Raw genomic sequence first — 25571 nt, 5'->3', positions numbered from 1 at the left:
GGTGCCTGGCCTGTTTATTACATTAATGGGACATATCCTGGTAACCATTAGGTGCTATAAGAAATGGTGTTTGTGTTTCAGTCAATGGCACTCTTCTCCTTGAGTCAATATTGAATTAAAGCCCTGACCTAGAGAGAATGAGCACCGTGTTGCTGGAGGGATCCCTTCACTACTACAGCTCTCTGCCATCCTGCTAACAATGGAATATTGGTACTGTTATGAGCTGGATGAAAACTTGTTATAGGTTGGATTAAAATCCCTTTGAGGTTGGTAGGTGTGAACTCACCCTTCAGATAACACAGCTGTAAACATAAGCCTTACCTAACACAAAAAGTGTGTGTGAGAGAGTCCTGGCGCTTTTGGTCTAAATAGTGTTTTGGGCAGGTGTATGTGTGTGTGTGAGAGAGAGAGAGAACACGCAGAAATTGAGGACACAAGAACAGAGAGAAGCAAAGGAAAAAAACAAGAAAGCTTAAGAGTAGCCACGGGGAGCATGGTATGACCCTGGAAAAAACTAGAGAGAGCATTTTGGGTCTGTTGGCTAAACACACTTGGGGTGTGATCCAAGAAACTGCTTCTTGATTCTTTCTATGTTCAGAGACACAGGACTTTGTACATTCTTTGTAAATAAACAAAACTGAATAAAAGAAAATACCAGACTCCATCAATTTCTACTTCCAACTGGCACATCCGCAGTGCTCCAAAATCTGACTTAGCTACTCAGATCAAAAGGGACAACAATACATAAAGCAGATGAGTTCTACGTCAACTTGCCTGATATGTTCAGTAGCACAGCAGGCATGTCCTGTGCAAAATCCAATAGGCAAGTAATGTTTCTACTGATTAAAGGAGTATTCTATATTCTGCCATCATTTGTCTCACGACAACTCTCTCTGAAAGTTGCTCTGACAAGAAGCACATTTCATCACATAAAAATGTGACATATATTTTGGCATAAGTATTTAAAATGGCCATTCCATATATCATGAGAAAAAATGGTCTCATATATCTCACTGGGAATCTAGAGCCCACCGTCAGGGACCAAAGCTAATATGTCTTTGGTTGTTCATATTGGATTAGAAAAATAAAGAGATAGTGTTAGTGTTTCAACAATGTTTAAGTTCATAATATTAAAAAGTAGGAGCCAGTTTTGATGTTTCTAGGGTAATTTTTCTTCTCTCTCTTTCCTGCTCCAATTGTATCTCATCTTCAGACTGCTTTGCTTTGTTTTTTTCAATTCTTTCTTGTTGATAAGCCCCTTTGACTACTTGCAACAGATTACTCCGGATTTACTGCCACTCTTTTGATTTCCTGTAAAGAAACAGCATAAGTACGAGGAAAATAAAGCAGGGAAAGCAGAGAATCAAAAGAGAGAGATAAAGAAAGAACACACATAAAGATACACACACACAATTCAGGGCTATGACATTTCTCTTTTCGTCACCACCTCTTAAGAGGTCACAGCATTGCGTTTACCAGAATCACTGCTTTGTGTTCCATAGTAGGGTGTTCCCATACCTATTACCCCTCACTTTCTCCCACAAGCCACTTCTCAGCTGTTAACTTCACACCAGAAGTAAGTGAGGTTCATTCTCCGTGAAACAGCTGAGAGATGTAAAAAGTCCGTGCATACCTGACACCAGTTGACACCCACTGCAGGGTGCTGTCACATTTTTCAGTTGTTAGGCAGGGTTTGAAGATCATTCCTGTTCCTGCTAAAAACTGACCAATAATTGAGAAATGTGCACAGTTTGCAGGCCACAGCTGGCTCAGGATGAGGAGACACTTCCTCTGCCTGAGAGTGGCCTTAGGAAGGAGAGATGGAAGAATCACAGAACAAATGAAATGAGAGCGGAGCAAGGAAGGAAGAAAAGAAGAAGGGAAAATGGCAGAGGGGGCAACACAGAGAAGGAAAAAAACGTTTGGAGGAGGAAACATGAAGGGGGATTCAAAGAATATGGAAGGGAAGAGAAAGAATATGGAAGGATAAAAGATTTAGATAGGGAAAGGGGGAAAGGAAATGTTAATTAGAGAGAAAGCTGAAAAACTGTAAATTACTGAGGAAAAGAAGCAATTAGACACAGGAGGAAAAACAATGATGTGAAAGAAGAGAAAGGGAAGAACCAGGGGAGATAAAGTCAGTCATTTATAGTTTACAAAAAGTTTATGCAAAAAACACTACACAAAATACATATAAATGTTTGGTTTTATATATCAGGAAATGGAGATATGACTGTTGAGGAGGGATGCTCAGAAAATCTGGTAGTGAAGAGGCAGGTGGACCTGGGAACCCGTTGTTTCAAAATAAAATCTGCTTTGGCTTTTCATGGCTTTTTGCAACATTAATGCTTTTGTGCGTGCAACATTGATACTGTTTTTCTGAAGGCTTTAATGGTTGTGTGTGTGTGTGTGTGTGTGTGTGTGTGTGTGTGTGTGTGTGTGTGTGAGAGAGAGAGAGAGAGAGAGAGATGCAAAGGTATTTTGGTTCTGGTGGCTTTGGTACATGTTTGTTAGGTATGGTTAAGGCTACGATTTTGTCCTGGAGGTCACGGAATTCGTGACTTCTGCCTTGGTGGCTGGGAGCTGCAGTGTCCCGCTCCCTTCAATAGCGGCAGGGAGCTGTGAGGTACCCCCGCTGCTTGAGGCAGTGGGCACCCAAGCTGCCAGCTGCCATGGGCAGGGTGGGTACCCCACAGCTCCCGGATGCTGCTGGGGACAGAGGGATCCCAGCAGCGTCCCGCCAGCTGTGTTGGCAGGGAGGACCCCCGCAGTTACCCAGCCATCACTGTGGGGCAGAGGGACCCTGGCAGCTCCCCATAGTCGCCATGGGGCAGGGGGACCACTGCAGCTCCCCGGCCACTGCCGCAGGGCAGGGGGACCCCGCAGCTCCCCACCCCCATGGTGAGGTGGGAGAGCCCTCCAGCTCCCCACCGTGGTGGTGGCAGGGAGAACCCCACAGCTCCTCCCCACTGCATGGGGCAGGGGGATTCCAGCAGCTCCCCTCTGCTGGGAAGGGAAGGGGGACCCTGGAGCTCTGAGGCTTCATGGGTTCAGTTGCCCAGTCCCTTCCCATTTTATCATGGATATTTTTAGTGACAGAGACAGGTCACGGGCTTCCATGAATTTTTCTTTATTGCCCGTGAGCTGTCTGTGACTTTTACTAAAAATATCCATGACAAAATCCTGGCCTTAGATATGGTATCTTATCAGGATATAGTTTACTGTAGACCCAATATTCCAGGATTGAATTCTATTTGCTGCACAATTTATGTCAAAGCTAACATTTTCTGCACAATTTATGCGTGATTATCTTCAAATCTTCTAAAATGTGGAGAATTGCACTGAAATTAATCAATTTCTAAGGCAGGGTAATCCCAGACCCCTTTTAATTTAATACTTTTCACATAAATGTTAATGCTGGAGAAATGTAAATATTGTATATGTATATATGGTGGAAGGATTGAAATAGTGTGCTGAATATGTGCTGTTTCACATCTGTCCATAGTCCTTGCCCCAAGTGGGCTTGAATGGCTATTGTGGGAGATGGAGGAAAGAGAATCATGAGACAGTCACAAAGATTCACATACTGTACATAACCTTACTGTACATGACTCTTAGCCAGCCAGATGAATGGACAGGAACTAACACATTAAGTGGGTGAATGAAAAATAGATTTGTGCAGGCAGGCAATGTTTTGAGATTATTATAATTTTAAAAAAATTAAATGTGGGTGCATAATAAAACACAATAGGATCCCCAGAGCCATCCATGCCAGGTGAGCCATTGCAAGATCACCACACAGCAAGTAGGAAAAGGAGTGGCCCATAACCAAAAATCCAGGTAGAAAGAGGTGGACAGAGTAACAGCATAAAATATTCAAAGAGTGACTTCCACTCATTTCAGTTTCTGTGGCTTGGTTGAAGGAGAAAGTTCATGGGGGAGGATCACAAAAACTCTGGTTCAAATCTCTGCTTTACTAATACACCTCTACCCCGATATAACGCGATCCCATATAACAAGAATTCAGATACAACGCGGTAAAGCAGTGCTCCAGGGCTGCGCACTCTCGTGGATCAAAGCAAGTTCGATATAACGCAGTTTCATCTATAACACAGTATGATTTTTTGGCTCCCCAGGACAGTGTTATATTGAGGTAGAGGTATATGCAGGATGCGCACAGCGCAAATTCAGCCATGGTTGGGGGAGTTCAAGAATGTATTAAATCTGCTCTTAGTGTCTTGCTACCATTTGGCAGGCAAAGACAGCACCACTTATCCACTGAAAATATAGGAGAAAATATTAACGCAGGGAGTTTTACAGGAGTAAAGGCTATGAGACAGCTTATTGTCCAGGTGCCAGATTCTTCCAGAAGGAGGCATTGCTGGGAAGGATGTGGAAGTACAGGGTGTCAGGAAGTTCCCAGTGACTAGATACCCATCTTCACTCTGCACCAGACACTGTATGGCATGATCTAAGCATCCTGACTATGGGGAACTCTTAGGTGTTCCAGTCCTAGCTTCTCCTAGGAGAAATCACCATAGGCCATGGTGTAGAAATCCTGGCTGTAGGGACTCCCCACTACTCAAGGTTCAGCTTTTTCTGTGCACACTCATTGTAGGAAATAGTATAGAAACACAGTTGGTGGGGATGGAGAGGAGAATAAATATTAAAACATTTAATTCATACCTGAAGCCTGCAAATTGTTTTCTGTTTTATAATCTGCTACATTTTCCCTGGAAACAGGAAGTTAAGATAAAATCTTGCTCAGTTCTGTCACAAATAGTCACAAGAGGATTACATAATACATACCGTTATTTTAAACTCTCTCTGCCAGCAGTTGGAACGTGCCCTGCTAACTCTGTGTAACAGTGCTGCCCTTGAAATGTAGGTGTAATAGAATATAAAGGAAATTTAGATGCTATGAACTGCACTTATGTAACATGCATCTGAACTATTTCATCCTGTTAATGTATGGTTATGGCCTGAAAAGCAACTACATAAAAATCTCCTTCTCACTCCATATATAGGACCAGATTGTCCTTGGCCCTTGCATGGGTGCCTATGTGAATGTCACAGTAAGTTTTCACTTCTCTTCCACTTGCCTCCATGCATTCAGGAGTGCAAATAATCTGCTCCTTTCCTATATCCCATGGGTGCAATAGCCCCAAAGAGGGTATGGAAGAGATGGGGCTCCTACACCAGATCACAGAGCTGGACAAGCAGAGAGAGGAAGCGAGCTACACCTACCTAGGATGGTGCATCTTGTATGATTTTCTTGTGTACTGGGAAGGTACAATCCCTCATATTATTGACACCAGACCCCACAATGCTATATTTACAAAGCTACTGTTTTGCTTCTAATCACATCCTAAAGAATAAGGAGTGGGCTAAGCCCAATTGGCAGAAATGCCAGTGGGACACGACCCCTGCCTTACTAATGAATATGGTATATAAATGTGCTAATGAGCTGCAAACCATTGTATATAAAATTAAAAACTATCCATTAGAATAATATTATTAAAATATTTGATTATTAAAGTGTGTGTTTATGTGTTTGAATTTAGTGTTAGTGAAAAGTGCCAGACTGACATCCTCAGAAACTGAAGTCTTCTGTTCATCCACAGGTGCAGCATGAACAGTGGCAATGCAGTCTTCTCCCTCACTGCTGTGACATTTCATCTAATTCCTGACCTAGAGGGATCATCTCTTGGGGTAAGAGGGAAAGTTAATCTCCCTAACTTTATAAATCCTTGGTCTCTGCAATGAAACTACACTCTTGGGAGCTAATCATGGGGGTTGTTTTATGATCTGAACACCTCGCTTCTAGAAATTGGACAAAGACTCAACTCATTTCAGAGAACCAGACTAAATGTGAGGTTTGCAGCATGCTCATTTGAACATATACATTCAGATAGAGTGATGTGCACAAATCCCTCCACTCCTGCCCCAGGTGATAGGTTCTGAACGTTCTGAAGATATGGTACATGCTCATGGCTTTCCATGTATAATTAGATAGTGCTTTATTCTCTAAAAACAGAGTCTGCTACAGCACCCAGATCCCCTCTATTCTTTATGTGCATTGTATCTGTGTTTGGATAATTGTATAGTTAATAATGGGGGAAATTTCAAGGGCACAAATGTAATGTCAGTGGGAGCTGGGTACCTAATTATTATTTGTGTGCCTTTGTAAACCTCTCCCAACACTTGTAACTGTCAACACTCAGGTAAAGATAAAGGTAACAGATTTCACACTTCTGGATGTAAAGCTACCTGCAGGGTAAAGGCAAGGGATGGGAAGAAGATGGAATTTCCCCAATCAACTTCTTGCCATATGGCACAATTAGGTGCAGTATGGGTGCGTAGGGGGTTGTCTTGCTCTGAACCATAAGTCAGTGGGCACTGCTAGAGGCAGGAAATTAGTTAGACCAGTAGTCTGCTCCAGCACAGAAGGAGGCAGGATCCTGAACTCCATAGGCCAGTAGGTAGTTCAGGACACAAGATACGGGACCAACTGGACCCCAGGCTTGATCTAGTATGGCAAATAGTATGGTAAAAAATTTCAAACATGGGTCTCTAGAGTTAGGCACCTAAATCGAAGTGGCCTGATTTTCTGATATTCTGACCATTTGCAGCTTTTTCTGCAGTTAGGGTAAGCAGTGGGTGCTCAACATCTTTGACAATCAGGTCAGTTTCATTTAGCTCCTAATTACGGATTTATGGATGGGATTTCCAAAAGTGCCTGTATGACTGAGGAGCCCAAGTCTAGATGCTTTTGAAAATCCCTCTCTATATTCCTAAGCAGCTCAACCTAATACAGCAGAAGAAATATCATAGTAATTCTAAAGTGTTGCTGAAAGAATAACCTCCCTAATGACAGGAACATGCCACTTTTCATTCTCTAAAGTTCAGCTGTGGAGACCCTCTGTCTTAGCATCAATATATCCCTAGCCACACATACCTGGATTTCTTCCTCTCTGTGCTCTTGCTCTTCTTTACCTTCAGGTGATGTTTTCTTTGTTGTTTGGGATCTCTTTTGGTCTCTTTTATTATGGAGCTGCGTGAGGCAACTGCCAGTCCTCTCTTGCTGCTGCCACACTCTTCAGTAGGACCCACTATGCCAGAGATGGTGACTCGCTTGGAGGATGCTCGCTTAGCAACTTCCTCCTTCTCTGATTCTGAGATATCAGTAGAATTCAGAGTCTCTAGCTGGGTGTCCCTCTGTAGGGAATAAGGAAGACATCCAACAAATAAGACAGGAATGGGCACAAAGTAAAGAGTCAGGGTGGAGCTGATCAGCACCACTGGGCCTTTGAGTGGAGATCAGAAAATAATATCATATTTATCAATTCTTATTTATATTGAATTTTGTGTTGGTTATGAGTGTCAGACTGCCAGTCCCAAGAAGTGGGACTACTTACCCATGGGACCAATACATCAGGGACCACAGCAGTGAAAGCTTCCCCACTCTGGCCATCAGGTACAGCCCCAGCTAAAACCTCTCCAGCACATCAACAGCCATCTCCAACCTGTCCTGGAAAATGATCCCTCACTCTCACAAACCGTGGGAGGCAGACCAGACCTCGCTTACAGATAGCCCCCCATCCTGAAGCAAATACTCACCAGCAACTACACACCACACCACAGAAACATTAACCCAGGAACCAATCCCTGTAACAAACCCTGTTGGCTACTCTGTCCCCATATCTACTCTAGTGACACCATCAGAGGACTCAACCACATGAGCCACACCATCAGGGGCTCATTCACCTGTACATCTACTAATGTGATATATGCCATCATGTGCCAGCAATGCCCCTTTGCCATGTACATTGGCCAAACTGGATGGTTTCTACGTAAAAGAATAAATGGACATAAATCAGACATCAGGAGTGGTAACATACAAAAGCCAGTAGGAGAACACTTCAATCTGAATATTTTATAACAGATTTAAAAGTAGCCATACTTCAACAAAAAAACTTCAAAAACAGACTTCAAAGAGAAACTGCAGAGCTACAATTAATTTGCAAATTTAACACCATTAATTTGGGCTTGAATAGAGACTGGGAGTGGCTGGCTCACTACAAAAGCAATTTTTCCTCTCTTGGTATTGATACTTCTTCATCAGTTATGGGGAGTGGACCACATCCACCCTGATTGAAGTGGCCCTGTCAGCACTGGTTCTTCAATTGTAAGGTAACTCGCTTCTCTTCATGTGTCAGTAAATTTATGCCTGCATCTGTAATTTTCACTCCATGCATCTGGAGAAGGGGGTTTTTTACCCACGAAAGCTTACGCCCAAATAAATCTGTTAGTCTTTAAGGTGCCACTGGAATCCTCATTGTTTTTGTGGATACAGACTAACACGGCTACCCCCTTGATACTTCCCCACCCTTTGCCACTGACTATTGACCAATGTGGAAGGCCTGGTTCAATACCCTGCCACATGATAGGGTCACACTCTGAAAAAGTTATTAAAATAGAAATAGATAAAGATAACTCATGTTGATAATTGCTTTTAGCTTCACCTGGAAGTTTCCTTTTCTTTGACTTGTCAGATTGGCATGTCTACTCTCCAGCTGGTGAGTAAGTACTCCTCAGTGCCATTTTGTATAAATCACACCCCCAAAGTGTGGACTGACTTTGGGGTCATAAAGACAAGCCTGAAGATTCATGGGAAATCCACAGACCAGATCCGTCCCATAGGTCATACATCTGACACCCTTGAAACCTCTTCAGGGCATGAATGAGAAGTTCATTCTCCATGGGATAATGGAAGTCAATGCTGACCAAAATTAACCTTTGAGTACTGTTTAATGACCTACATTGCAAGTTTTCTTTTTCCTTTCTTCATCCCATCTATATCCAACAATCGTTACTCTGGGTTTTCCTCTGGCTTTGCTCTGATCTGGGAGTAGACAGCAGGCATTTGTCCGATGGCTAAAGATTTAAGGCGTCTGGTTACTTCTCAAGGAGATGATATAAAAGTCACAACTGCAATTGCAAACTATCCCAAAGCAAAGGAAGTATAGGAAGAATAGTAAGAGGCCAATATGGCTCTATCAGGAGCTCTTTAATGACATAGAAATCCAAAAGGATTTCTATAAAAAGAGGGAACATGGACAAATTGCTAAGGACTACAAGAATAGCACAGGCATGTGTAGATACAATCAAAAAGCATAAGACACTGTGATAATGTGTGTACCCACATAGGTCCCAAACGGGTTAATGTGGGCCTGAGAGGCCAGTTAAGTTATCTGGCTGCACCTTGAGGGAGAGCCAAGCCTAATGGATCATGAAGCCCAGATGGGCAGCAGGAGCAGGCTGGTTAGTATAAAGAGAGGAATTTTGTAGCAAAAGGGGTCTGACTGGAGAAGCACTTATAAAAGTAGAGATAAAGCTATTAGAGCTAACTTTTTGGGCAAAGGTAAGAGGGAATCATGAAAATGGTAGTACACAACAGATTTATGGGAATTGCTGGGAGTTTAGTAGACAAAATGATATGGATTGCCACAGACTTCCTCATAATATCAGGATCAAAAATGGGTAAAAGAGATATGTAAAAAAGAGAAATTGAGAGAACAAAACATTTTTAGTCAGGGAAAATCAGCTTATAGCTGATCACTTACTCTTCCATATGTGGATTTGAAATTGTATGAAAAAAACAACAACAAATGAAGGACAAAAAACACACATTATGACCAATGATGTTTATGAATGAATGAATGAAAAATGGAGCCAGCTTTGCCAAGTCTATAGAGATAGATCTAAAGATGACAGCAAAGGTAGAGTAGGAACAGCCTTTTGTGCTCCTAGTATTAGAATCCAAAAACCAAAAAGGCTTTGGAATTTCTGATGGCTGAACTAGTGGGGATAACGTTGGCACTAACCTGGATAAGAGATTTCTGACCAGCTGAAGCTGTAATTTTATATGATTCCTTGTCAGAGATAATGACAATCAGAACAGGGACTTTGGAAAGCAGAAATAACACAAGAAGTGAAATAACAATGTTATTTATAGAAATAACTCAAATAGATATCTGTGTAACAGTAGCATGGATTCCAGTGCATATCGGAATACCTGGAAATTAGTTGGCTGACAAAGCAGCAAAACATACTCTAAAAAATGTGGAGGTGGATATTAATATGTCCTTAAGTACACAAGAGTTTAGAAGTGTGGTCACGAAGGAGCCTGCAATGGAAGGGCAAGAACTATAGCCCAAGGAAACAAAAGGATGAAGTTCTATGATGTATGACCAAAAATCAAAGATAATACTACATTCCACTGACTTGACAGAAAAAGTGAAGTAGCCATTTTTAGAGTGTTAGCAGGTCATTATGCCTTAAATGAAAAGTTAAACTTATTAAAAAGACATAAAGATGGGCTGTGTAATGTGTGCAAAACTAAAGAAACTATTGATCATGTTCTATGTCATTGCGGGCAATATTTCTATGCAAAGAAAGTTTCTTTATGAAAAATTGAGTTGGCTTGGAATTAAAGATTTTTCCCTAAAGGGACTAGTGAGAATGTCCAGGAAATAGATTAGTGCAAAAAAAGCCTTACTGCATTTCCTTAAGGATACTAGACTGAGTGAAAGGAGAAAACCTGACCTCTGAGGAAAGGTTAAACAAACTGGACATGTTTAGTCCTGAGAAAAGGAGACTAAGAGGGGAGACCTGATAACAGTCTTCAAATATGTTAAAGGCTATTATAAAGAGGACTGTGATAAATTTTTCTCCATATCCACTGAAGGTAGGATAAGAAGTAATGGGCTTAATCTGTAGCAAGGGCGATTTAGGTAGATATTAGGAAAACTTTCTAATTGTAGTTAAGCTTTGGCATAGTCTTCCAAGGGAGGTTGTGGAACAGGCTGGACAAAAGCCAGTCACTTGTGTGCACATGTCTCTCATCTTCTCATGGCCCTCCTTCTGCCAGGCTGAAGTAAGGGCTTGCATGAGTGGGGCAAAAAAGAGAGATGCGGAGGTGCCTATGCTGAAAGTCTCTGCTGCTTGCATGGAGCTTTGGGTAACACCTTTCAAAAGTCTGTTCAGGATCAGCAGCTATCCTGGTGTCCTTGCTAAGTGTGGACCAAGAGCAGTGTTTCCACCAATTTTGCTGATGAAAGCCCAGCCTATGAATATATTGTCTTCAGCTTCTCTACCAAGAGCCCTCCGTCCCTCCCACTCCTGCTCCATCTCTGTCTCTCAGTTGTAGCAAGTGGAGACCTCTGACCTTTCTAGCTCTCCACTAATACATCAACCAAGAGCTGGAACACCCAGCCCCCTCCCAACATGCCAACTGTCTAATGCACCTCACCCATCAGCTACCACATGTCATGTGAAGAACTCAGCTATGTTATGCCTCTTCTGCTCTGCCCTTTGCCCCCACATCACAGGGGAAATTCAGAAGGGAAGCGCCACTAAAGGCCACAGCAACTCATTCCCCAAAATATCAGGAAAATGAAATCCAGGAGAATGATGTCAGGTACCCCACTTCTTGACATCCAAATAACCAAGCAGGGCTGCACTACTGGGTCCCACCTGGCTGCCACGACCCTCAGATTCTGTAAGGAGCTTATGACAGGCCAGTTATTTTTATATAAATTCCTTATAAACATAATTGTAACTCCTTTGAATTCTTGTCTATTGCACAAGCTTTGACTTGTGCAATAATAAGGAATGGTGGAACAAGCATGTGAATTTTTTTACGAACCACTCCCAAAGACTCACGCTGTCTGACTGGTTCCTTGTGCCTTGCATTCTCTCAGCTTGCTGCCCATTAAAATTCTCATACACTACATTGACTTGAGTATTGTTGTACTGGTCTTGGGGAAGTTTCAAGAGAGAAATGAGCCGCAACCATTGACGGAAGAGGAGGCACTGCTTGCCTGGTGGGGCACAGAGCTCCAGGTAGAAGGAGCGGCCACTTGCCAGCTTCAGCTTTAGGCGACGCTTCTCAGCATTGTGAACAGTGATCTCCACAAACTTCAAGGGGAAGAACCTATAAGAAAACACACGCGTGAGACCAGCTAGAGTCTCTGCTTACAGAAGGCACTATATCCAGTGCATGATTCAGAAAATGGGCTGCAGGGGGAGTAGTCTGAAGGGAAATGCATGCAGACTCTTCTCAAAGAAGGTGTTGTGTCTGTCTTCTCTGCGGGCACATCCCGACTGCAGGGCAGAAGTCTGTTGAGAATAGGGTGACCAGACAGCAAATGTGAAAAATCGGGACTGGGGGTGGAGGGTAATAGGAGCTTATATAAGAAAAAGACCCAAAAATCGGGACTGTCTCTATAAAATTGGGACATCTGGTCACCCTAGTTGGGAAATCATGGTGAGTGTACTCGGAGACTCTCTTTTCAGATGCCACTATGCCCTTTGTGGGAGAGGTGCTCTGCAATAGCTCACAGCACCTATGACATTAAAGCCTGATTTTTTAGAAAGGGCACAGTATATTGACTAGGACACTACTATTAACCTCTATTCTTTCTGAAAAGTGCCCTTAAGACTTTAATTTCCAGGTATGACAATTCCTATGTTCCTATGATCAATCAGTAGTCTGTGTATTCACTATTATATCCTATCCCATCCTTTATATGTCCTAACATTTTGTTTGAGTTCTTGATTGCTACTTCACATTGAACGGAGATTTTATTGTGCTGCTCACAATGATGTCCAGATCATTTTTCTAAGTGGTTAACAATTAATATTTAATCTAGCAATAATTTAATCTAGCAATTTGTGAGAGTAGTTCAAATTATTCCTTCCAACAATGATTTTCATCTGTCATCAGATAGCCCATTTAGCTCCTTTCATTAGGTTCCTCTGGAGTTTCTCACAGTGTTCTCTGGTTTTAACTAACCCAAATTATTTTGTGTCATCTGCAAATTTTGCCACTTTACTGTTCACTCTTTTACAGATAATCAATAAATATATTAAACAACCCTAGTCCAAGTATGAAGTCTTAGAGCACCCCAATATTAGCCTTTGGCGATGTTGAAAGTTGACTAATTTATTCCTACGTTGTTTTTTGCATTTCAGCCTGTTTCAAAAGCAAGATAATAATTCACCTTCTGCTCCATAACTATTTAGCTTCTTGTAAGAAAATTTGGTAGAGGCTTTCTGAAGTCCAAATAAATTCTATCAACCAGTTTTCCTTTATTCACTATTTTTCTGACATGCTCAAAAAATTTGAACAGTTTAGAGAAGCATGATTATGTGTTTAATAATTCTATTTTTCATTATTGTTTCAACCAGTTTTCCTAGTACTAAAGTTACAGCATCCCTTAATTACCACCCATAGGGCCTTTATTGAACACATAGCAACAACGTTTATTACCCTCTGGTCTTTTGGTATGGTTACTGATTTTAATGAGAGATTGTATATTTTATCAGCTCAACCACTTAATTCTTATAGATTCTGCAGTCAGAAACTACCATTGTGATCATCTAGTCTTACCTCCTATAGAACACATCCCATAGAACTTCTCAAAAAATAATTCCTAGAGCATTTCTTTTAAAAAAACATCCAGTCTTGATTTAAAAATTGCCAGTGATGGAGAATCCATATGACCCATGGTAAATTGTTCCACTGGTTAAATACTACCACTGATAAAAATTTATGCCTTATTTCCAGTATCAATTTGTCTAGCTTCAACTTCCAATCCTTGGATTGTGTTATACCTATCTTTGCTTGATTGAAGAACCCATTATTAAATATTTGTTCCCCATGTAGATACTTATAGATAGCAATCAGATCACCACTTAATCTTCTGTTTGTTAAAATAAATAGATTGAGCTCTGAGAGTCTTTCACTATACGGCATGTTTTCTAATCGTTTAATCATTCTTGTGGCTCTTCTCTGAACCCTTTCCAATTTACCACAACTCTTGGATGTATTCCATCCATTCCTGGTGATTTGTTGCTCTTTATCATTTTGTCCCAACACCTCCTCTATTGACACTTCATTTTTATTACCTGAAAAAAGTATATTTTGAGTAGGTGTCTCCCCAGCATCCTTTACGGTAAAAACTCATGCAAACAACATTAGCTTCTCTGATATGCCCTATTCCCCTTGATTGCTCCCTGGTGACCCAGCAAGTCCACCAATTTTCTTACAGGCTGTCCTGCTTTTAATATTATTAATTATTATTTGTATTCTGGCAGTACCTAGGAGCCTAGACATGGACCAGGAGGCCATTGTGTTAGGCACTGTATAACCACAGAGCAATCTATGTATCAGATGAGAGACAATTTCTTTGATAAACTTACAGATTTACTTAAGTGTTTTTAATGCTTTGGCTTGGAATGGCCACTGGAGATTGGCCAAAGGATGCATGTTTTAGCTAATGTTTCATCCAAAGGACAGCATTACTAAATGGACACTAGTGGAGAGACACCTGGTTACAAACCTTTGTCCAAAATATGACCAAGACTTACAGAAAGCCTTTGTGGAAAGCGTGCTCTGTGAACTGACCTTCACCCCTTCTTATTGCTAACTTACCTGCTGAGTACTAGCTGCTCCATGGAAGATGGCTGCTTTGAGGCCTTCCAGGACTTTGACACAGCTTCCTGGGAAGATGTAGGCACTGTGTGTGCTAGCAGCATCACATTGGGCAGTGATAGGCTGGGGCTGGATGCACAGATGCCTACAGTCACACAGTTGGGGCGGTTATGAACATAAATTGGTTCACCTCTCCTATTAACCTGCATACAAAAACAAAGTCATTATATTATATCATGGAGCCATTACATTGATAATATATTACACAGACCTATTGTGGTACCACTTGCCTGGGACTCTCACAACTCGGGTGATGAGAAGATAAGGGAACATAAAAGATTGAGAGGGGCGTATGTATGAAGAAAGTGAAAGAGAGGAGAAAGAAGTGAGTCAGAATGAAGGGGTTGGAAAGGTGGCATAATCAGCTAGCTGGACAGACATTCAGCTATTAGTTCTTATGTTGTGCCCATCACTGTGGTATCTGAGTGCCTAGTATCCTTGAGTGGCACAGAGCCATCTCTGCATTACCACTTCTCATGGTCCACGGTGAAAGGAGCATGGCAAGGGTGCTGCAATGCTTTGGTGATCCATTATTATTATTAATAATTATTGTTTATTTGTTGATTTGTATTACTGTAGCACCTAAGCTCTCCAGTCATGCAGCAAGACCTCAATGTTCTAGGTGCTGTACAAACAAAACAAAAAGACAGTCCCTGATCCAATGAATTAAAATCTAAGTATAAAGACAAGAGACAACAAATAGAGATAGACAGACCAGCAGGGTAATACAAGGAATATATGACACCATATTGGTCAGCATGATAGGCAATGGTTTCAGCATGCCAACAGCTGTCATGACGGCTGTCAATTTTTTTGTAGGCATTACAACAAAGAAGAGTTTTGATGGAGGATAATGAGGTAGGTTTTTCGATGTTTTTGGGGAGCACCTCGCAAAGATGGGTGGGCAACATGGGAGAAAATATTAAGCTGTTTGTTTGAAAATATAACCAGAGGGTGATAGAGGCTGGTATTATGGGCTGATTGAGGGCAGAAGTCAATGTCTTGATAGCAAATAAGCGGTGCAAGATAGAGTGGGGATAGACTGTGAAGACAAGCAGCTTATGTTTGATGTGGGAAAGGGAAGGAAGGGGAGGGATGCAAAGAGATGGGTGACTTGCTTAAAATGATGGGCTAGGAAATGGTCTTTGCAACAGCATTCTGAATGAATATGAGCAGAGCACGACTGCATTTGTAGAGGCCAAAGAAAAGGTTGTTGCAGTTACTGAGATGCGAGATAATGAGAGCCTGGGTAGGAGTTTCAGCAGTGCTGATGGATAGGAAAGGCTGTATCTTAGGGGTCTTATGGAGAAAGAATTGGCAAGATTTAGACAGCCTGGATGCAAGGACCTAGAGAAAGAGGGCAGAGTCGAAGATGACACTCAGGTTATGGATCTGAGTGACAGGTAGGATGGTGGTGTTTGCCACAGTGATTGAGAAAGGAGGGAGTGAGGAAGGTTTTTGGTGGGGGAGATTAGGAGGTCTGTTTTTGCCATGTTGCTCTTGAGTTGACAGTTAGATATTTATGAGGAGATATCGGAGACACAGGCCAAGATTTGCTAGAATGATCACTTAGGAGCTGTTGCAATTGGGTGCAACCTTAAGGCTGCTCTAAGTTGCACAAGAGGTTGAATCAGCACCTAGTTATTCCCAGAATAAGGGTGTGGAAGAGAGAAAAGGGCTCAAAAAAACCCCACGGTCCTGACTGTGTGACCTCATCCATCTTGCACGAAAGTGGTTGCAAACAGAGTCCCGGAGTCCGGAAGAGATATTAGAGGTTCTGGTCATCGACCGGTACGTGAGGGCACTGCCACAGGTCTCCGCAAATGGGTAGGCCAGAATGATCCGTTCACCTATGATGAGATGATCACGCTGGTAGAAAGACGCATGACAGCCAGGGAATTGAACCGACTACCCAAGGAAAGCCCCTTTCGTAGCAAACACCCAACCCCAACCCTGGAAGGTGGGGCAGCCAACCCCCTGGGGAGTCCTAGGTGGAGGAAGAGGGGGGCCGAAAACCAGCAGAGACCCCAGAAGGAAGGGATTGGCCTGAGTAGGAGGAACCCTGAGATTAAACCCCCTAACCCACATGATAGGGGAATGATTAGAAATAATTATACATGTTATGCATGTGGGGAGTGGGGACACATAGCAGCACAATGTCCCAGCACCGAGGAGCCTATGCAATGCAACTTGGGGGATTGGGAAGTCCCATGCTCTCTTATCCACCTTGCGGGTGTCACATTAGCCCCGCATAACTACACCAGGCCAGTGAAGATCAATGGAATAGAGACTACAGCGCTTGTGGACTCGGGGAGTGTTATCACCCTTATATCGGGTAAGCTGGTAAAAAGTAGCCAGGTGCTACAAGCCAAACACGTAGCAGTGACATGCGTGCATGGGGCCGTGAGTCATTACCCCACCATCCCAGTGGAGATAGAGGTTCAGGGGAACCCTATTGAGGTGACAGTGGGCGTAACTCCTAAACTCCCATATCCTGTAGTCATTGGGAGGGACTATCCAGGGTTTGATAATTTACTCCCCCAGAGAGGCTGGAGGGAGATGGGGACCCTGTTGGCAGCGACTCATCGTTGGGGAATGTCAACCCCCAATGTTTTCAGAATCTTCTCAGGATCTATTCTCAGCTCCTCAAAAGGCCCGGAAGAAAAAAAAAGAAAGGGAGGCCGCAAAGGCCTTGGGAACCCAGATCCTGACCAGGGGCCAGAAGACCAGCTAGTAGGCAGATGGAATGAGCAGCCATCAGAGAAACTACACACCATGGAAGGTGAGCCGGAGGGCTGGCCCCAGCCATGACGGTGATGAGCCGTTGGAAAGAAACAGAAGCTGGCCCTGGAGCTCAGGCAGGTTAAGTCTTGGGAGAGAGACTTTTGGGAGGGACCAGGCAGAGGACCCTAGATATGATAACATCAGGAAAGAGGTGGCTGAGATAGATGGGACACCAGTGGAGGGAAGGTCCGGGGGTCTAGGACCTACTTTATAGTGCAGAAAGATCTCCTGTACCATGTGGTGCAAATGCAGGAGCAGGAGATACATCAACTTCTGGTGCCACAAAAACATCAAAAAGCCATATTGAGCCTCGCCCACAGTCACCTGTTTGGAAGACACTCTAGAGGTAGAGAAAACCCAGGCCAGGATCCTGCGGAGGTTCTTTGCTAGGAGTACATGAAGATGTCAGGCGATACTGCACTCTTGTCCAGAGTGTCAGCTACATAGCCCCGGACTTTGCAAGGAATTTATTTGGCAAACAGATGCTTCGAGGTGGGGTTGGGGGTGTTTGTCGCAAATGATTGAGAGAAAGAACACCGATCCTTACCCTAAGTAGAAAGCTGCTCCCAAGAGAACAGAAGTATGCAGTACTTGAGAGAGAATGCCTTGCTGTCAAACGGGCCATGGAGACGCTGCGTTATTACCTCTTAGGCCGGCGATTTACTCTTGTGACTGACCATGCACCCCTTCAGTGGATGCAGAGAAATAGGAACAGAAGCAAGGGTCACCAGGTGGTTTTGTCCCTCCGACCATTCCAGTTCCGCTTACGGCACGGGCTGGATGCCACCATGGCAACGCTGATGGTCTTTCACAAGCCACATGCCTGGCGTCCCAATGGCCAACCCTAGGTGTTTGAGCAGAGGAGGGGGATATGTGATGGGGCAAGGCCAGATGGCTACAGTAAAGTACTGAGAAACAGGTATGTTAGCCCAGGCTAAACAAATCCCTAGGACCATGGTAACAAATGGCAGTTGCTCCAGGTTAATCAAGGCACCTGGAGCCAATTAAGACTTTCTAGAAGGCAGTGGAGATAGCTACTTTAAATTAGAACACCTGCAGCCAATCAGGGCAGGCTAATCAGGGCACCTGGTTTAAAAGGAGCTCACCCCAGTCAGGCAGGAGGAGCCAGAGGAGAAGAGTGTGAGTGAGGAGCTGGGAGCAAGAAGGCAAGGAGCTGAGAGTGAGAGAGTGTACTGCGGAGGATTTAGGAGACAAGGATTATCAGACATCAGGAGGAAGATCCTATGGTGAGGAATAAGAAGGTGTTTGGAGGAGGCCATGGGGAAGTAGCTGAGGGAGTTGTAGCTGTCATGCAGCTGTTACAGGAGGTACTATAGACAGCTGTGATCCACAGGGCCCTGGGCTGGAACCCGGAGTAGAGGCGGGCCCGGTTTCCCCCCAAACCTCCCAACTCCTGATCAGACACAGGAGGAGTTGACCCAGACTGTGGGGAAGATCACTGAGGTGAGCAAATCTGCCAAGAAGCACAGGACCCACCAAGGTAGAGGAGGAACTTTGTCACACTGGGTAACTGGCCCAGTGTATATGAGGGGAGAGTAGGATAAGTGTGTATGAGAAGGGGAATATACACATGTTGGCGTGAGACAGAGAATGAGAATAGTGGAAATGAACAAAGGAGTGGGCAGCAACCACACTGGGCGATAAAAATGGAAATTCTCTATGTAAGTTATGTCAAACCATCAGTGCCAAGCAATTTCATTTAAATGATGTTTACCTGGACAAAGTTGCTCTCAAACATGGGAGCAGATGTGAAGGGGGCATATTCTCCTTTGCTAAGAACTCTTTGAAGATCTCCCATAATGGAGATCTGGCTTCTGGAGGCTGCACACACACTGAAGCTCCTAAAAGAGAAGTAGCTTCTAATGTTATCTACACAGAAAACAGGAAAAAATTAGTAAGTTAAGAGCGGCTGTTCCAGAAAAACACAAATAATCAACTGATGGGGAAATAGCAGAAGATAGAAAAGCCTGTGTCTGTTCCATTTCCTATCACAGGCTGCATCAGGTTATTTGAGAGCAAAAACCCACAAAAATATGCACATCCCTTCAAGGTATGACCTTCTAAAGGCACTCCAGAAGCTGGACAGGATTTGACAATGGAGAAGGGATCAGCTTGGGGAGCTGATCAGACACAGGGGCGGGCATATAGGGAAGAAAAAAGGAACTATTTTTACAAAATAACATCTTGCCAAAACCCACCTTTAGTGCCTTTGTTGTTCCGTTTCTCTTACACGACCTACTCTGTTGTCTTCATGCTTTCCTCCTCTTCATCATCAAATCTCACATAGCATGATTCTATGAATAAATATAGATAGTTCATATATGAAACTTGCACAAATACAGTTGAAACACAAACTAGATCACATGTGCTATGCTGTATTTCAGATTGTTCCCCTTATAATTAAGTGAAGAATCTTAATATAATGGTAGGATTGATCAAAATACTTTTTTTTGCCACTGTTAGGGTGATGAGGATAACAACATTTTACCCTTTCATGTGAGCATACCAATGTATCTTGCTAATAATGGGTTAAATCATTGGGTCTGCTCAGCACAGCTCAAGAGGGATGGGGGAAAGATGACTTGCACAATCTTTGTGCCCCCTGTTCATGTTGCTTCCAGCTGCTGGTCTGGTCTTGAGATGCAATTTAGTACTGCTCTAAATTGAGTCAGTTGTCTAAAACTCAAAAGGGATATTCCAGCAGTCAGGAATCCTTGGGCCAAAGGAACACCCCAACCACGTCTAGTAATCTGTGGACATGCTTCCTGTGCTTGGAGTGGGAAGAGGGTGTCCTCTACCAGCTGGCTAAACTGACTTTAAGGCACAAACAGAAGATGAAGCAACATAAAGTGGTCACGCTTCAGGAGAGGCTAATAATTAATTGAACTTCATAAACACAGCACCCCTCCCCCACCATGTTAGGTAGGTAAACATCATTATTCCCATTTATGCTTGTGAATACAGAAGTTAAATATCAGGGGATAAGTTAAATGACTTTTCCAAGGCCACATAAGTCAATGGCAAGGCCATGAAAAGAATCAAGATGTCTTGTCTCTCCTTTTTTAAATACTGGGTACATTCCCTAAGTAGACTTCTACTTTTAGGAATTCATGCCTCGTTTTACTGAAATGAGTCCATTTCTTACATGGAGGAGTCTACCGAAGAAAGAACAAGATACAAATACTCTAGCTTGTTCTGAAGAGCTCTCTAGAAGTCTGCTGCACTAGGAACCCATGACTGGCATATCCAAGTAGATTTTTGAATAGCAAGTTCCCCCTCTTGAATTTCCTTAAACAGTGATGATATGTCAGTGCCTACAGGTGAGGCAGCAAATCATGTCATAATAGGAAGGCAGAATCAGGCAGGGGCTGCTGGCATCATAATCCAATGGTATGGCCTGTGTGCTCTCAGAGGACACTGAGACCAAATAAATTGCTTGACTAAATCAGGGAAGTGTGTGGGTAATATGAATTTACCTAGTCCAGACATGTTGCATGTATATAGACTACTCTATATTAGGGATTTTTGCAGAAGCATAGCTCCCCCAGTGCAAATCCATAGTGATGAGCTGCACCAATATAAAATGGGGCTTGCACTGGTGAGACTGAGGTAAGCCACACTGAGTGTAAACTCCATACTACATTGGTAAACTGCATTTGCACTGGGGGAACTAGACTGATGCAACACCCCTGGGTATGAAGCCATCGATAAAACCAGTTGAAAATTTTTTGACAAAACTTGTCTGTCAAAAAACGTTTTGTCAAAATCAAAACCTCTCACTGTAACCCAATTAATATTTCATTATTTATACAAAGTGGAATAGTTTCAATAGGAGACACCGAGAGAGACTGACTCTATAGCCCAGTGGCAAGGGCACCCACCTGGGCCATGGTCAGCCCCAGTGAGTGTCCTAACCCTCATGTTAATTGCTATTCTGAGGTCTCACTCTCTTTCTCTCTGTCTAGTTTTTTCACAAACAATTTTAAAAGGTCTAATTTTTGTTTAATTATCAGGGGGGAGTGGAAAACCCAAAACTACATTTTGAAACCTCTAATTCTTTGCATATCAGAATTGTTGTTTTCTAGCCTGACCTAGTCATCAGCCCTTAGGAAACTCTAACTAGTATGAACACAACAGTGCATTTCCTCAGCAACACAGGCTGCCATGAGCACATCAAACTTGTCCTTCGCTCTCTACTCTGGCTCTCTATAAAATATTGAGTCAAATCAATTGAACTTGGCCAGTGAGGTACAAGTTTCAAAGGGGCCATTATGGAAAACACTCTGCCAGCTCCCCACTTTTTCTTATGTGACCCACACACAGACAGAGGGTCTGTCTGATAAGTAGGTCAGAACCAACACCTTAAATTTTACCAGTAACTAACAGCTAGCCAATGGAGACCCAAAAGCACTGATATCACGTGCACCAGAAATGCACCCAAACAAACAAGCTGCCAAATTCTGCACCAGCTTCAATTTGCTCTACTATAATTGAGTACTACTGTGCTTACCCCCTTGGAATGCACCAGTTTTTCACCAAATGGCCATTAAATGCTATATTCCCAGGGGGCTCCCACCAGCCCTTACCAAGAAACTGCCTGCGCCAGGAGCTCATCCACAAACATGGAATGTACAGAAGAAGATAAGCATGAACTTTTTCTTTCATGTGCCCATTTTGCGTAGGCTACCACCTTACTGGATTGCTGGCAGTTCAGAGTAATGTAACAGCAGCTCATATCACTAGGCTGCCAGTGAACATTCCAAATGGCTGTAACTGTGCAATAAGAAGTCGGTATTAAGAGAGTATCAATGATACCAATGTAGCATAGCTGTAAAAAGGGCCTTTCTGCACAGAGCAGAACTGATCCTCAGCTGATGTAAATCAATATTGTTCCACTGACTGAAAATTTGGCGTAATGCATTTCAGAGTAAGAGAAGGTTCCCAAATACTAGGAGTCTTGCCAAGCTTTGATAGTCTACCATAATTTCAGTCTCCACTTCAGCAGATGACATTCCTCTGTTCCTTCAGGGTGATTATAGTCTGGGTCAGCAGTAAGTAGCTGCCAGTGTGGCCAAGATTTCAACTCTACTCCATCAGTGCCTTCTGAGTGGTGAGGTAATAATACCTCAGTAGAATGCTGGAGTCAACAAGGATGTGGGGACTTATTTACCATTGTTCTGGCATCCTCTTCTACCTTTTGGGCAGGACAAGTAGGAGTTTTGCACAGATTTCTCATGTCTCCCATAAGACAAGTCAGAAATTTTCTTCTAAGGCAAACATCCAGGCCAAGAGGCCTGCTCCAAGGTAACTGTGAAGAAAAGTAGGAGACCCTGTAACCCTAAGGAGAAGGAAACTGTTAAATGTATTTCTGAATGATCCATTTTTTTCATAATCATCCTTCAAAAGACAGTACAAGTACACATTAATATTTGGACATTTTCCTTTGCCCTCAAAAGTGATCCTTCCCTTTTAGCCCAGGCCATCAAAAGTTTTTGGGTTGTTCTAGCCACACAAGATAGCTCTAAATCCATTTAAATTGGCAATTAAGATAGGTTTATGGCTGTTTTGGGTCATCAGAGTAGCGTAAAGCAGCTAGAGCATACCAGTGAGTCTGGCTGTTTAATTCTATACATGAAGCAGGTATCTCCAATTTTTTAGAAAAATATTAGATTGAGATTTTTTAAAGGAGACTTAGTGATAGGCACTCTTATTGATTAACTCTTTTAGGCTCTTTAGAAAAATCCTAGCCTTGATAAATAATATTTTAAATAGAATTAAGTCCTTAAGTAAAGGAGAAGTTTTGGTTTCAGGGGCAATTGACTACAGGTGGGCATGTCCGTTTTAAACACTATATTGTGTAATGCTGCTTAGAGCAGGCTACACACACAGTGCTTAAAACACTGGTAGCTGATGGTACCTTGTCTACACTAGCAGTCTCACTTTTGGTACCACCAGTAGAACCAGTGGTAGCAATGGTGGGCAATTTTAGTGGTGTAAATTTAATGTAGATGAGGTCTTGGACGGGCCAGGATCAATGTGAATGGACTTTAAAGCCTCCAGTAGTACTCCAACTATCCAGAAGAATTGAAACCCCATTCTGTTTTGTGATAGTTATTTCATCTCCTTGTATGTATTAAAATTTGTAAAGCTGTGATATGCAGTTCACTTCACACCTTTATGAAGCATTACTCCCTCAACTCTGGAGCTAGATCAGATGTGCCCGTTTGGGTAGGGGGCAGTCTTTCAATCTCTCTTCAGGGACCAGCTCTGCTCTCATTTACACAGGTATAAATCCAAAGTACTTTCATAGATTTCAGTAGAATTAGTACAGAAATACACAGGTGCTACTGTGAAGAGAATTTGGTCTTTAATATTTCTCACCCACCCTCCTAGAACAGCAACACCTACTTAGCCTTCTGCTATGGAGATCTGTGCTGTTGGAGTAAGTGCCCATGTGCCAAACCACTCAGTCTTCTTCAGCCTTTGCCTACCTCATCTCGACCCTGGTCCTCAGTATCTTTGGACTTCATCATAAAGATACCCTACTCCCACAGCTGCACTGTCATCCTTGTTGCTGTCAACCTCTTCACTAAGGTGGCACACTTTATTTCCATTCACTCCCTCCCAACTGTCCAGGAAAACAGTCCACCTTTTTTTAGATCATATTTTTTAGCGCCATGAACTGCCAATGGGAGTCATCTCAGATCAAGGTTCACAATTCACTTCCTGTTATTGGCACAAACTCTGCAAACTCTTAGAAATTAAATTTCTTACCTCCTCAGCCTATCACCCGCAGACCAACAGGTAGACAAAACAAGTGAACCAGGTCCTTGAGCAACTCCTCTATTGCTTTCTCAGTTATTGTCAAGGCGACTGGGTTGCCCTCCTGCCATATGTAGAGTTTGTATATAATAGCTCCACTCATGCATCCACCCAACATAGGTCTTTCTATGCAAACTACAGTTTCCACTATAAACTTAATTCAGCTGCACCCCCAGACTCCCAAGTCCCTTCCACAGCAGATCTAGTTGCCTACCTTCACTGGGTCCAACGAGAGCTTAACGAACACCTTGAAGTCATCAAGAAGAGATTTAAACATCATGCTGACCAAAACCACCAAGCCACACTGACCCTGTTTGTTGGAGATAAGGTCTGGTTGTCCTTCAAACAGCTAAAATCCACCTGTCCCTCAGCAAAATTGGATCATCAGTATCTACGCCCACTTAAGAAAGCAGAACCAATTAACCCTGTAGCATTTAGGCTCCAGTTGCTAGATGGTCCACCCAGTTTTCCATCTATCTCTTCTGAAATCCAACATGGAGAGTCCCTTTCCTGTTCACTCCACTCCACTCCACCACCACCTTTGGTAGCTATCCAAGGCCAACAGGAGTATGAGGTCCAGGAAATTCTAGAGTCCAAGTGGCAAACACTATTATCTGGTGGACTGTGTGTGCTATGGATCAGAAGCACAATCATGGGAGCTGGTAGAAAATGTTCATGCTCCAGAACTCACACATGCGTTCCTTCGGAAATACCTCCTGAAGTTAGGTCCTGTGATGGGGCAAGGCCAGATGGCTACAATAAAGTACTGAGAAACTGGTATGTTAGCTCCAGGCTAAACAAATCCCTAGTACCCTGGTAACCAAATGGCAGTTGCTCCAGGTTAATCAAGGCACCTGGAGCCAATTAAGACCTTTCTAGAAAGCAGTAGAGAGAGCTACTTTAATTAGAACACCTGCAGCCAATCAAGGCAGGCTAATCAGGGCACCTGGGTTTAAAAAGGAGCTTACTCCAGTCAGGCAGGGAGGAGCCAGAGGAGAAGGAGCGTGTGTGAGGAGCTGGGAGCAAGAAGGCAAGGAGCTGAGAGTGAGAGAGTGTACTGCTGGAGGATTGAGGAGGACAAGCGTTATCAGACACCAGGAGGAAGGTCCTGTGGTGAGGATAAAGAAGGTGTTTGGAGGAGGCCATGGGGAAGTAGGCCAGGGAGATGTAGCTGTCATGCAGCTGTTACAGGAGGCACTATAGACAGCTGCAATCCACAGGGCTCTGGGCTGGAAGCCGGAGTAGAGGGCGGGCCCGGGTTCCCCCCAAACCTCCCAACTCCTGATTAGACACAGGAGGAGCTGACCCAGGCTGTGGGTTACACAAGAGGGTAAGATCACTGATGAGAACAAATCCGCCAATAAGCGCAGGACCCACCAAGGTA

The 25571-nt window shown here is 43.2% G+C and overlaps 1 protein-coding gene across 1 annotated transcript; it reads right to left on the bottom strand.

Annotated features, from left to right (window-relative positions):
* Nucleotides 1–1264: 1264 nt before the first annotated feature.
* GARIN2 (golgi associated RAB2 interactor family member 2) lies at nt 1265–19163 on the bottom strand. The gene is made up of 6 exons (XM_032793909.1): nt 19080–19163; nt 14501–14703; nt 11728–11998; nt 6959–7218; nt 4687–4733; nt 1265–1311 (listed from the first exon to the last, which is right to left on the bottom strand). The coding sequence occupies exons 1-6, from the start codon at nt 19161–19163 to the stop codon at nt 1265–1267; spliced, it is 912 nt and encodes a 303-aa protein (XP_032649800.1).
* Between the last annotated feature and the right edge of the window lie 6408 nt (nt 19164–25571).

Source organism: Chelonoidis abingdonii, chromosome 4, assembly GCF_003597395.2.
Source record: "Chelonoidis abingdonii isolate Lonesome George chromosome 4, CheloAbing_2.0, whole genome shotgun sequence".
Classification (NCBI taxonomy): Eukaryota; Metazoa; Chordata; order Testudines; family Testudinidae; genus Chelonoidis; species Chelonoidis abingdonii.
This window is presented reverse-complemented; position numbering and strand designations above follow the sequence as displayed.

What these genes read in the sequence shown, in the direction of transcription:
- GARIN2 (XM_032793909.1), bottom strand. Translation starts at nt 19,163, where the DNA reads ATGGGAGATCTTCAAAGAGTTCTTAGCAAAGGAGAATATGCCCCCTTC. An exon ending in CAAGGAACCAGTCAGACAGC is followed by an intron (nt 7,219 to 11,727) that starts GTGAGTCTTTGG and finishes TATTCCCTACAG; the next exon opens with AGGGACACCCAGCTAGAGAC. An exon ending in AAACAATTTGCAGGCTTCAG is followed by an intron (nt 1,312 to 4,686) that starts GTATGAATTAAA and finishes GTTTCTTTACAG; the next exon opens with GAAATCAAAAGAGTGGCAGT.